The 13,054-nt window shown below is 43.2% G+C and overlaps 1 protein-coding gene across 1 annotated transcript in view; it reads left to right on the top strand.

The window, feature by feature from the left end:
• POLR1A (RNA polymerase I subunit A) overlaps positions 1–13,054 on the top strand; it is a 2,269,619-nt gene that overhangs the window by 683,666 nt on the left and 1,572,899 nt on the right. Inside the window, exon 10 of the mRNA XM_044062330.1 lies at positions 12,531–12,698. Coding sequence (XP_043918265.1) covers positions 12,531–12,698 — 168 coding nt within the window. The remainder of the gene's footprint in view (positions 1–12,530; positions 12,699–13,054) is intronic.

Raw genomic sequence — 13,054 nt, 5'->3', positions numbered from 1 at the left:
GCTGTGCAGGCAGAGCATGAATCTCTAGTCCTTAGCAGCATCCCTGGACCTGCATCTCCTAGCTCAATTTCTTCCAGGAAGGCTCAATGTTTTGGCAGACCAGTTGAGCAGACAGACCGTGGATCCTCATGATTGGCAGCTGAACAGAGTGGTCTTTTACAGCATCATTCAACGTTGGGGCACACCTCAGGTGGATCTTTTCTCCTCCCCAGACAACCATCTTCTACCTCTTATTTGCACCAGACAGCATCACAGCAGAGCCTGGAGAGTGGATGCTCTGTCCTTCCCTTGGATGCTGCTGTCAGTTTATGCCTTCCCTCCTCTTCTTCCCAGAGTATTATGGAAGATCAGGGACGAATGACCAAGGACTATTCTCATAGCTCCGAACTAGCCCAGACAGCATTGGTATCCACTGCTTCGCAGTCTCTCCCAATTTCTTCCTTGGCATCTTCCTCTGAAGCCAGATCTTTTGGTTCAGGAAGGGGGAAATATTCTACATCCTCATCTTCAGTCTCACCACTTGGCAGCATGGCTCATTGTATGACTCCATCCTTTTCTTCTTCCCTTTCCCATCAGTTGGTTGATGTGCTGAGGGAGGTCAGGAGGCCTAGCACTAGGAAGTCTTACGCTGGCAAATGGGAAAGATTCTCTCATTGGATGCGGGGTAGAGGGGAATCTTCTTATCAGCCTTCACTTCCTGTGATCCTGGAATACTTGGCTGATTTCCTTCAGGGTGGTCTTTCTTTTTCCTCTATCAAGCTCCATTCTTCAGCCATTTCTGCTCATTGTTCATAGGTTCATAGTTTAGTACTAGGCTAACTGCCCTTGTGGCCCATTTTAAGCCTAGCCAATTAACCCATGTGAGAATCAAACCCTGCACCTTGTGGCTTTAAGGCAAACACCTTAACCATTATGCCAACCTCCCACCCTTGTGTGACCTGTTATGACATGATTTCTGTGTTCTCATGTTATATATCAGACAAAGCAGACATGTTAACAGGGGTGTCTACACCTATAATATTCACTGTAAAGCTTAGAAGGTTGTTAGTGTAACTGGTTCTGTTGGAACATACATGTACTGCAGGTTTTGAAGTGTGAAACTCAAAATATGTCATTAATTAGTGACACTAGTGCTCATATCATCCCAGCAATGTGTCAGACAAACACAGGATTTATGACGAACAGACCAGAAATATGAGCCACACGTGTAAACATTCAGCGACACTCCGAACAGTTGAGAGGTATGTTCTGTAGGAGTTGCCACTGTGCTATACAGGTGAACAGCAGTTATGTGTACAAGGGTGCATTGTGTGCTACTTGAAGGCCCACCACCTACTAACACTATTCACATATCAGAGAAGTGTATATAAGTAGTGACATTAAGTGGAAAGGGCTGCACTGCATAATGTTGAGGGTCTGTCCAGGGTGTGTATGTAGTGGTCTGACTGTGTTGTGAATTTCTCTGGAACAACCCATTTTCTCTCATCCCCCTGATAAAAATGTTTCTCAGAGGTACTTGCAACTTAAAACCTCCCAAAAGGGCACCTACTCCAGCCGGGGATCTTAATTTTGTTCTAGAGAAACTCACTCTTCCTCTTTTTGAGCCAGCTGCCACTGCAGATTTAAAGTTTCTCTCTTGGAAGACTGCCTTCCTTTTGGCTATAACTTCAGCAAGGAGGGTTTCGGAGCTGCAAGCTTTGATGGCTGTGGAGCCTTTTCTTATTTTCCATGCAGATAGGGTCTCTCTGAGAACCAACCCCTCCTTTATGCCTAAGGTGGTTTCTAGATTGACTCTTAATCAGTCCATGCACCTTCCTACCTTCTTTCCTAATCCTCGAAATAGAGGTGAAAGGATCTTCCATTCTCTTGATGTGCACAGACAGTTCAAGTTTTACCTGGACAGGGCTAAAGACCTTCGAAAATCAGCACAGTTATTGGTCAGTTTTGCCCCTGGAGCCCAGGGCAAGGCTATTTCTAAGCAAACCATTTCCAAATGTATTGCACATTGTATTGCTTTTTGTTATTCCTTTCATGGCAAGGTTCCTCTTCAAGGGGTTAAGACCCACTCAACTTGAGCAGCTTCCACTTCTGCAGTCTTTTTAAGGGGTGTCCCTACTAAAGACATTTTGGAGGCTGCTACATGGTCTTCTGTTCACACTTTCACAAAGTATTATAATTTGTCTTTGTTTTCAGGAGCCAGGGCAGGGTTTGCCACTGCTGTTCTGCAGGGCATTATCTCCAATCCTTGATTCTGTTGGTTCCTCCTCCCTTTTCTCTGGGCTTTGGTAATCAACCCATTGGTTAGGACTGCAACAGTGAAACACGATGAACATAGTACAGTTATGTACACTTACCATAAATGTAGATGTTTAAGTTTATTCACTGTTGCAGTCCTGGTTTCCATCCCTCCTTCCCCCTTTTTGGTCCTCTCCTATTCTCTTTTCCTAAAGTACAGGCTAAATTTGGTATTATTTGCCAAAGTTGCTTTTGGTTTAAGCCTTGTTTTCCGGGGGCTTCTGACTGTTATGGCAAGAAAGACTGAGGAAGTGATGTTGGCTGCCTCCTTTTATATCGGATGTCCTGACATCCTTTACAACCGACGACAGCCAATGTCATTTACTTACGTTTGGTATTCTGGCCGATCAAGGGCTACCGGGAGCCAGATAACCCATTGGTTAGGACTGTAACAGTGAATACACTTGGTAAGTGTACACAACTGTACTTTATACTGGATACACTCATACTTCTCAGCCTCTGAGAGCACGAAGTCTGGACAAAGCCATAAAAAATAAAAGTGGGAGAAAGGCCCAAAAATAGAGACAGTTTTTAAATTTTGCCATTACAGACTTAGAAAGTTGATAGAATAACACGTTTTGCATTAGCATAAATTTTCTGAAGGATATGAATACTGAAACTCAAATGACTGTTGTTATTTTCTAACTTCAGTCTTTAATAATTTGCCACTAGTATGCCAGAAAACCACAATTTTATGAAAAACAAGCCAAAAATATGACCAAAATTCTAGACATTCTGCAAAAATCTATACGGTTGAGAGATTTGTGATCTCTGTTTGGTCACCTCTTTCCCCATTAATAGTATCCTATCTCCAGGCACCCATACAAAACCATATTGATCAGCCTTGTCTGTTGATTTGTACATCTTCAAATAATATCAGCCCAGTAGGAAAAGGACTTGTAAAAGCTATGGATATATTCAGCTTGAATGTCAGAATTCGCTAACGATATGAGAGAGAATTCCAGACACTCTTAGAAAATTTGTACAGTTGACAGGTGTATTAATTCAGTACAACACTATCTGTCTCTCTCATGCACACATACATTTCACTGGGGTTGCTGTTTTGCGGCCATGGAGTTAAGTAGATTAAAATGAGGAGTGAAAGCCGATCCTTCATGTACATGACTGCTGATTTTTAGACTGTAATAGAAGCTTTTGTACAGATTTGTTTGTGTAAAAAAGAAAAAACAGTCTGGCTGCTGTCTCTACTGAAATTATTCAGAATAATGACAAGTTAAGTACTTTCATCCACTCATGCAGACTTCATACTTGTTCCAAACTGTTCATTTTTCTGCATTCATTCACACTCTAGAAACCCACAATGCAATTCAGGGTCACTGGAACCAAAGTCCATCTCAAGCACTTAATGGATGTAAGATAGAAACTTTCCTGGATGAGATGGCTGCCATTCAAAATAAAGAACCACATACCCCAATTACTAATTTGGAGGGTTTCCAGTTAACCTAGGGATGTGGAAATAAATTCACAGCAACCACTGAAAACCCGCATAGACAGGAAAGGAAATGATACATTTTGCATAGAAGCTATCCTAGCAAGATAAATGACCGAGAGGCACACAGTGACAGCACTGTTTACTGCCACTTGATATGCTAGTGTCCATTTTCTGCAATTTACTAATTTTTACTAAATAGAAGAGTAGAAAGCCAATGATAAATCATTACAGAAGTTTGGAAATGGCATTCAACCATGCACAATGCTGTTTGCAACTGTTGAAATACATTTATTTGTATAACAGTGCCTGTATGTAGAGAGCAATGCAACTCTTGTAGCTGAATACGTTTGTGTGCTCTGAAGTGAATGAGAACATGATAATAAGTTTACATACACAAGAGCCAGAAAAAAAATACTATTTTTAAAGTGGAGATTGTTAAACTAAAATAGTAGGCCCTCCTAACATGACTGACATCTGTTTTGAAAGCACATACTATGAGATGAAGATTCTCTGTCTGAAAGTAAATACTGTATAAAGAAATCGCAGCAGCAACAGCAAGATTTTATTTGGTTCTTACCTGTTAATACAGTTAGGTGCTGACCCTTTCAAAGGCAATGATGACAAATCCGTATTCTCTTCAGCGTGAACACATACACATAGATTCTTCACCGCGAGCACACAGATCCTACTTTGGTGCGAAAAAAACAATATGGGAAAGGTGCCTTGGCGCACAGGCACACCAACATTGCAGTTACAGGTCACAGGTGCGAAAAACAAATGAAAAAAAGTGATTTAGTGCATGCGTACACTGAATTTGCACTTAAAGGTCGCGGGCTGCATGGAAGAGCTCTGAGGGCTGCATGTGGGCTGCGGGTTGGATTCGTCTGCTCTAGAGCTTAAATTATCTCTACATAAAACAGCCACAGTGTAAAGGTTTAAAAATATTTAATCATCTTCTTTCGGCTGTTCCCGTTAGGAGTCGCCACAGCAGATCACCTGTTTCCATTTCTTCCTGTCCTCTGCATCTTGCTCTGTCACCAACCACCTGCATGTCCTCTCTCACCACATCCATAAACCTTATCTTAGGCCTTCCTCTTTTCCTGTTACCTGGTAGCTTCATCCTTAGCATCTTTTTCCCAATATACTCAGTATCCCTCCTCGGCACATGTCCAAACCAATGTAATCGTGCCTCTCTGGCTTTGTCTCCAAACCTTCCAACCTGGGCTGATCCTCTAATATACTTATTCCTAATTCTGTCCACCCATGTCACACCCAGTGCAAATCTTAACATCTTTAATTCTGCCATATCCAGCTCAAACTCCTGCCTTTTTGTCAATGCCACTGTCTCCAACCCATATAACATAGCTGGTCTCACTACCCTCTTGTAGACCTTCCCTTTCACTCTTACAGGTACGTGTCTGTCACAAATCACTCCTGACACTCTTCTTCACCCACTCCATCCTGCCTGTCCTGTCTTCTTCACCTCTCTTCCACACTCACCGTTACTCTGAACTATTGACCCCAAGTATTTAAACTCATCCACCTTCGCCACCTCTACTCCTTGCATCCTCACCATTCCTCTATCCTCCCTCTCATTCACCCACATATATTCTGTCTTAGTCCTGCTGACCTTCATTCCTCTTCTCTCTAGAGCATATCTCCATCTCTCCAGGATCTCCTCCACCTGTTCCCTACTCTCACTACAGATCACAATGTCATCTGCAAACATCATAGTCCACGGGGACTCCTGTCTGATCTCGTCTGTCAACCTGTCCATCACCATTGCAAATAAGAAAGGGCTCAGAGCTGATCCTTGATGTAACCCCACCTCCACCTTAAATGCATCCGACACTCCCACCGCAGACCTCACCGCTGTCACACTACCCTCGTACATATCCTGTGCCACTCTTATATACTTCTCTGACACTCCTGACTTCCTCATACAATACCACGACTCCTCTCTAGGCACCCTGTCATATGCTTTCTCTAAGTCTACAAAAACACAATGCAACTCCTTCTGACATTCTCTGTACTTCTCCATCAACACTCTCAGAGCAAAGATCGCATCTGTAGCGCTATTTCCCGGCATGAAACCATACTGCTGATCACTAATCATCACGTCTCTTCTTAACCTTGCTTCCACTACTCTTTCCCATAACTTCATGCTGTGACTGATCAATTTAATCCCTCTGTAGTTACTACAGCTCTGCACATCACCCTTATTCTTAAACATATTTAATAATAATTAATAAAAATATAAGACAATACTTCTTACTACATAGTGCTAGTCAAGAGTTCAGAGATCACAGAGAAATGCTTAAAATAATACAGTAGAAGGTACTGACATTAGTACAGAAAACAACTAGTCTAATCTTCATATTTCCTAACTTTTTCTAAGAGAGCCACTAATGTCCAAGATCTTACTTACATATAGACATAGGCAGAGTGCTGGTGAGTTAAATGTTCTCAAGACAAATGCAAAATGCTCTCTGATTCTCTCTCTCTCCTTAAATTGGTAACACAGTACCACTGACTCATTTCAGATTACATCGTTATTCTTTGTTTCCCAGTCTAACAGAAACTGAGTTGTTGTTGTGTCTTTCAGCTTTTCCCGGTTAGGGGTCGCCACAGCGGAACTCCGGTCTGCTAATGATTGGCAGTAGATTTTTACGTGGCAAGTTGCCGGCCCTGATTCACAACCTTCATCAAAGGTACGCCCATTCACGCACGTCTCCACACAGAAGACTCTGTAACTGAGAATCGAACAGGACAACGTCTTACTGTGAGTCGACAACGCTACCGCAGCACCACCACCACAGTAACTCTAACAGCAACGGAGTGTAACAGCCCTTTTGATCTTGCAGCTGGTCAGGAAGCCAGAACAATAAAAGACATTATACATGTAAATTCTAGCCATTAACTCTGGTCTCAAAACAATAGGGAGAATTCCTTCATTCAGACATCTCGGTTCTGAGTTTTGAGATCACACAATTATACAATGCTTGACCTATCAGCTTCCCTCCAGTAGAGTGCAATGTGGTTGCATTTTTGAAGTTTAACATTTACCAAAATTTTCTTACATTTAAAAGAACAAGCATGTGGCTTACATTAATATTTGCAAATGACAGAATTATCTATAAAATTCTGTCTAGCTAGGCTGGCAGCCTTCACAGTGTCAATGTGGCTAACTATGAAATTACCTTTATTAGGGACCTTTTGACTTTCTGTAGTCCTACTGTATCTTAGGGAAATAGGCTTGTTTTTTTTTTATTCATAATAGAGGTATGTGTGTGTCATTTTATGTAAAGAGAGATGTGGGAGAGTACCTGGGTAGCTGTTTGGTTCCTATATTAGGATCATAGGAAGTTACTAGGCTATTGGCCCTTTGGCCCTTACAAGCCTAGCCAAGAATTTAGCCCATGTTCCAACAAGTCAGCACCCTATGCCACTGTCTAGTAGGGACATAGGTGGAATCCCAGGGCGTATTTTCTGTTCCCCATTCAGTTACCCTGGTTGCGCTTAAAAAGGTTTAATGAGGTACTCTGCTTTACACGGAGAGGGAGTCTCTTCCACAAAAGGGGGAATCTCTGGGACACAAATCTGTCCCGCCAACAAGTCCTATTGGTTACACAGACCAGGTTGAGGTCTCGTGTGCGGGTTACTCGAGTGGAGCTTGACTTGCGGATAAACAGCAGTCCCATCAGGGTGGGGTCTGAGATTGCTCTGTATGCCAGGCAGAGGTCACCAATGAGGAGTCTGTAGGAGACTGAGTAGAGGGATAGGGCTTTTAGCCTATCTGTGTAGGATAGATGTTTGAGGCCCTGGATTATCTGGGTGAGGAATCTCTGTGATCTCTCCAGCCGCTGCATGTGCTTTGTGAGGTACATGCTGAAAGGGACATTGTATTCAATAATCATTCTTATAAGGGAGGAATACAGGGATGTTATGACCACCTTGTCTCTGGATGAGATACTCTTTCTAATGAGATGGGCCATGTAGAAAGTTTTCCGTACAACAGAGACAATATGGTGGTCGAAGTCAGTTTGCTATCAACCTGGGTTCCCAAGTCCCTTATGACTGATTACGTGCTTAGTGCCTTATTATCAATGTGATAATTTGTGGGAGACATCATTCTCCCCAAAAGGGATGTTAATGCACTTTTTGGCATTCAGTTTGAGGCTATGTTTCTGGCACCAGTCATTTGTTTGGGTAAGACCCTTTTGGAGGATGTCCACATCACTAGGGGAATTGATAACAGCACCCAGCTTGCAGTCATCTGCAAACTTAGTCAGCCGTAGCCACTAGATTTGGCCTGCACCTCTGTGAAGTATATCCCAAGCAGCAGAGGCCACAAGACTGGTCTACTTGAGGTGGCTTCCCCTATTTTGACTAGGTGAGTTCTATAAGTGAACCAGTTTGCTACCCATCTGGTAACATATAGATCGATGCCTAATTGACAAAGTTTATCTTTTATAGCTGAGTGGGAAATAGTATCAAAGGCTTTGGCCAGGTCAAGGTAGGGGGGTGTGCACCGTCTTCCTCTCATCTATGACCTTGGTGACTGTCTCAAAGAAGTCGACCAAATTTAACAGGCATGACCTCCCCTTGAGAAAACCAAACTGTGTGGGATTAAGTGTCTGGAAGTTGCCAATGTCCTTGTTAGTGAGTTCCATGACAATCCGCTCCATGGGATGCCAGATCAGGCCAGTTAGGCTGATGGGTCTATAATTTCCTAGATCGGTGGACACTCCACCTTTGTGCACAGGGATGACAGTAGCTGTTCTCTACTCAGCTGGGACGAAACCTGGTACTCAGGCTTTGGTTGACTAGGGTGCCTAATGGTGCTGCAAGTTCCTGCCTGAGTTCATGTAGGACGCAGCCTGCGATGTTATCGGGTCCCATGGAAGCTGTATTTTTTTGCCTTTGAGATGGCAGTGATAACTTGCTCCCTAGAGATAAGGGGAGGGAGGGCGGGTACTGGGGATGCCTTGTTTTACTCATGGGGGGACAGAGGAGTGAAATTTTCACTGAACTTGTCTGCCAGCAGGTTGGCTATGTCTACAGGGTTTATGTATGTGGTATCCTTGACCACCAGTTCTGAGTAGATCTGGATGATTCTGTTGAGATTGTGGACATATGTGAAGAAAGCCATATGATTGTCTTTAGTAGATGTGGCCAGTTTGGACTCTGCTTTGGAGATTTCACTAGTGCTCTTATTTGCTTGTCCAGGCTAAGGAGAGATTGCTTCCAGTTAGACACCTGCTCCTTCTTGGTCCTGGACAGGAATTTTTAGGTTGATAGGTTCATAGGTGTGTACTAGGCTTATTGGCCCTGGAGCCTTTACAAGCCTAGCCCATAGAAGTTCCCTGGCATCATGCTGCCCGACGTTAGTTCCCAGTGCCTTTATCAAGTAGATCCACTGCAGTGATCCCCGGGGTGAACTTTCTCTTTCTGATCCATTCATCAAGATTTCTCTTGAAGGCCAGTGAGATACTCTACTTGACATGTATGGGAAGTCTATTCTAGAGCATGGGCAGTCTCTGGGTTATGATCTTGTCCCTCCAGCATGTTCTTTTGATTGTGGTAATGAGGTTGAGGTCTCTGGAACGTGTGGTGTGGTGGGATTTGGATTTCTTTAGATGTAGCATTTCTAACAGAGCTAGGTCAGACATGGCTTTATAAGTCGAGCAGCGATCGCCTGTTAGTAGACGATATGAGACCGAGAATAGCTGGAGATTTTGATTCTGTCCATGTAGGACATGTGTTTAAGGCCTAGGATCCTCTTCGTGAGGTACTTTTGTGGCCTTTCCAGCTGATGCATGTGGATACAAAATGGGGCATTATACTGTATGATTGGCCTAATGGGGGAAGAGTAGAGAGAGATGAAGACCTAATTTTCCTGGATGCAAAACCCTTGGTAATGAGATGTGCCACATAGAAGGACTTTCTAACCACAGTGGCAGTGTAGTGGTCGAAGGAGAGGTTTCTGTTAACCTGTGTCCCCAGATCTCTTATAACACCTTCACTGTTCAGTGGGCTCTCATCGATGTGGTAATTAGTGGGAACTGAATTTTTCCCAGAGGAGATGACAATGCATTTTTGGCATTAAGCTTAAGGCCATGGTTTTGATACCAGTCATTGGTCTCAGTGAGGCCTTTCTGTAGGATGTCTCCATAACTTTGGGAGTTAATAATGGCTCCCAGCTTGCAGTCGTCTGTGAACTTGGTCAGCCAGAGTCCTTCCGTGTTGGCCTGGACTTCTGAGAAATAGATGCCAAACAGGAGAGGACCCAGGACCATCCCTTTGGGACTCCACTCATGACTGTTCGGCAGTCTGATTAGGAGTCCACTACTTTGACACTGTGGCTTCTATCTGTGAGCTAGTATGCAACCTACCTAGTGATATAGGGGTTGATGCCCAGTTTGGTGAGTTTATCAATAATTCCTGAGTGGGGAATGGTATCAATGGCCTTGACCAGATCAAAGTAGGCTGTATGAACTGCCTTGCCCTCATCCACAGCTCTAGTGACCTGACTCAAAGAAGTCAATCAGGTTGAGCAAGCATGATCTACCTTTCTTTTATTATAGAGTTTATTTATTGTAGATGTCCACCAGACATGTTTACTCTTCCTTGAGGAGGAGGATTGTGTCTTGCTTGCTATTTCTGATTCCATGCAGCTATATAAATGCTCATATAGTACTTTTGTGTAAGTTTAGACATGTGTGCCAGCTTCTGTGGAGAGGGCTGTGAAGCTGTTTACAACCTCCTGAGGGAAGGTAAATCAACTTTGGATAAGTTTTTTTGTTTGACCCTAGTGGGGGGGGGGGGGTGACTTCAAAAGCGACTGCTTTGTGGTCTGATCTTACCAGGGATGATGACACAGTAGGGATGCTGCAGTGGTTACTCATGTTGGTTAATACCAAATCAAAGATATTTTCACCTCATGTGGGGATATCAACCAACTGGTCCAGGGCATTTGCAATGACAAAATCAAGGAATCTCTGGGCATTTGTGTTTTGGCATGAATATTTCTTCCATTCTGTGGCTGAATAGTTAAAGTTGCCCAGGATAAGGGTAAAGGGTTGAATCTTGATAGATTCAAAGAGGTCCAGATAAGTGGAGTGGGAATCTTTAGTCAGAGTTGGAGTCAGAGTAGTCTAAGTAAAGCTCTATCAGTATTCAAAAGGCAGTTGCTACACTACCTCAAAGCTCCTACAGCTGATAGGCTTGCAACGGAAGAGGTATGAGCAAGCTGCGAGTCCATGATGATGGCAGCAGTGCTCGTTTTATTTGAGCTTTCTTTTTACCCCAGACCATCCTCCCTGGAGACCTGCTTGAAGGTACCTGTACTTGCAGCCAGTCAGCCCATTTATTGCACTGAGGGTTAGAGCCAGGCATTCCTAGGCTAGACAAGAGCTCTACATCTCCTTAGTTCTTGCCTGGAAAGCCTAATCAGCCAATTCATAAACATTCTGCAAAAGTCAGGTGATAGGGAGTGGGCTAGCTTTAGGTCCCAAGGAGTAGCCTACCCATCCTTCCCATATGCAACTTGAGTCACAGTTGCTACCGGGGCAGAAGGAGGAGGTGGCATGCATGCTCCCTTACCCGCCTTCCCTTCTTGGCCTGTGCATAAGAGAGCTTCACATTGATCTTGCAGTCCAACCAACGCATTACAAATGGGTGATAAATCCAGCCACTGCTAGCTGTTGCCAGTGTTATGGGCATAACAGCCTGATCTTCCCAGGGATGACCTGTCTGCCGTTGGTCACTCAGGGTTATCGTCCCCTACTTAGTCCATCAAATGCCCATAATGCTAATCAAACATGGGTAATTTGGGCTGTAGTCAGGGTTTCATCCATCTGCGTCACCACCCTGGGAATATTGGAGGTTTTATTGGATGCTCACTGTGAAGTCGAGCAAGAATGAGAAATGGTAGTGATTTGCATGTTGGTTACTACCTGACAACTACTAGTGGTGGTCTTACCACAGCTGCAGACAGCTAGGAATCAGTGCTTTTGTATTCTTTCATCACAAGCAGTACAGTAGCAGTAATAATCCACAGGTTGCTGCATATCTAGCATTTGGTGTTCTTATGTCAGTTGTTAGAGGTGGCTGTAGGCCTCCTCTAACCTTCTTTTAGTAGATGGATTGGGTATCTTGTCAGCAGCTAAGCACAGCAAAGCCTTGAGCTACATACTGGTCTGAAATTTTTCAAACTAAGGAGGCTTTCACTGAAACTGTAACCAGAGCAGTTGAAGATTAAATGTACTGCCCAATCAGAGAGGACGATGAGTTAACGTCCCTGTGATACTCGTCTCACCAGAAGCTAAACAGTAATGCTAATCCCAAGCTGACTCCTGAGAAGAAGGTTGCAGGCTTTCCAGTGATTTTTTTTTAAATGCTAAGAATCAGTACCGCTTTACTTTTTCTCTCACCAGTAGAAAAACATTAGTACTTATTCCAAGCTGGTTCCCGGGAAGCTGTTTGCACGCCCTTCATTGAAAATTGTCAGTGAATTAGTACCTTTTAGAGTTGCTTACATAAAGTATGTATTGAAGTTTGCAGACTGTACAGTTAGATTTACTGGACTTTGACTAACCTTCCTGTAAATGCTACATCAGTTTTGTTTATGATTTCAGACTTTTTGCAGTAATGAAACCTAAAAATGGCTAACTCCATAAAAATCCTAAAGAGCTGCATATGCATGAGACATGGGAATAAACTATGCAGAGAATGGATACAGAGGAAGGACTGATTTAACTTATTTTACTTTCTACTGCAGGAAGTGGATTCTGATATAAAAGATCTTGCATTCTTGGCCACAGTCCCCGGAGCAACACCCATTGATAAATTGTACAATATATGGGTTCGACTTCAGAGTCATGTCAACATTGTCTACGATAGTGACATGGATAAAATGGTGACTGAGAAATACCCTGGGATTCGGCAGGTGAGTTACAGAGATATATAATTCTTGCTTCAGCAGCTCAAAAATGTTTTTTTTCCCTGTGTACTTCCATGTAAGACAGCATGGTGAAAGTATTTAGCAGGTGAGTAGGTAAATGTTAGGAGGAAGATAACACCTGTATTGCTTTCCAGTTTTCAGATCTCCATTATTACAAATTTTCCCTTCTCTTCCAAAAACATTTGTCAATATTGCATTCTTTTTTATTAATCTTAATTGTTTTTACAGTTAACTTTGTCTTGCAGTTACCTTTACTACTATCAGAACTGGTGTTCTGCCTTTGATGCTTGGACTTGACCATGCCCCAGCAGTAAGAAACAATTTCCTCTACCCCAATCATG

Source organism: Protopterus annectens, chromosome 2.part1 (assembly GCF_019279795.1).
Source record: "Protopterus annectens isolate FY-2018-M chromosome 2.part1, PAN1.0, whole genome shotgun sequence".
NCBI lineage: Eukaryota > Metazoa > Chordata > Ceratodontiformes > Protopteridae > Protopterus > Protopterus annectens.
The sequence above is the reverse complement of the archived record's forward strand: the minus strand, read 5'-3'. Positions and strand labels throughout refer to the sequence as shown.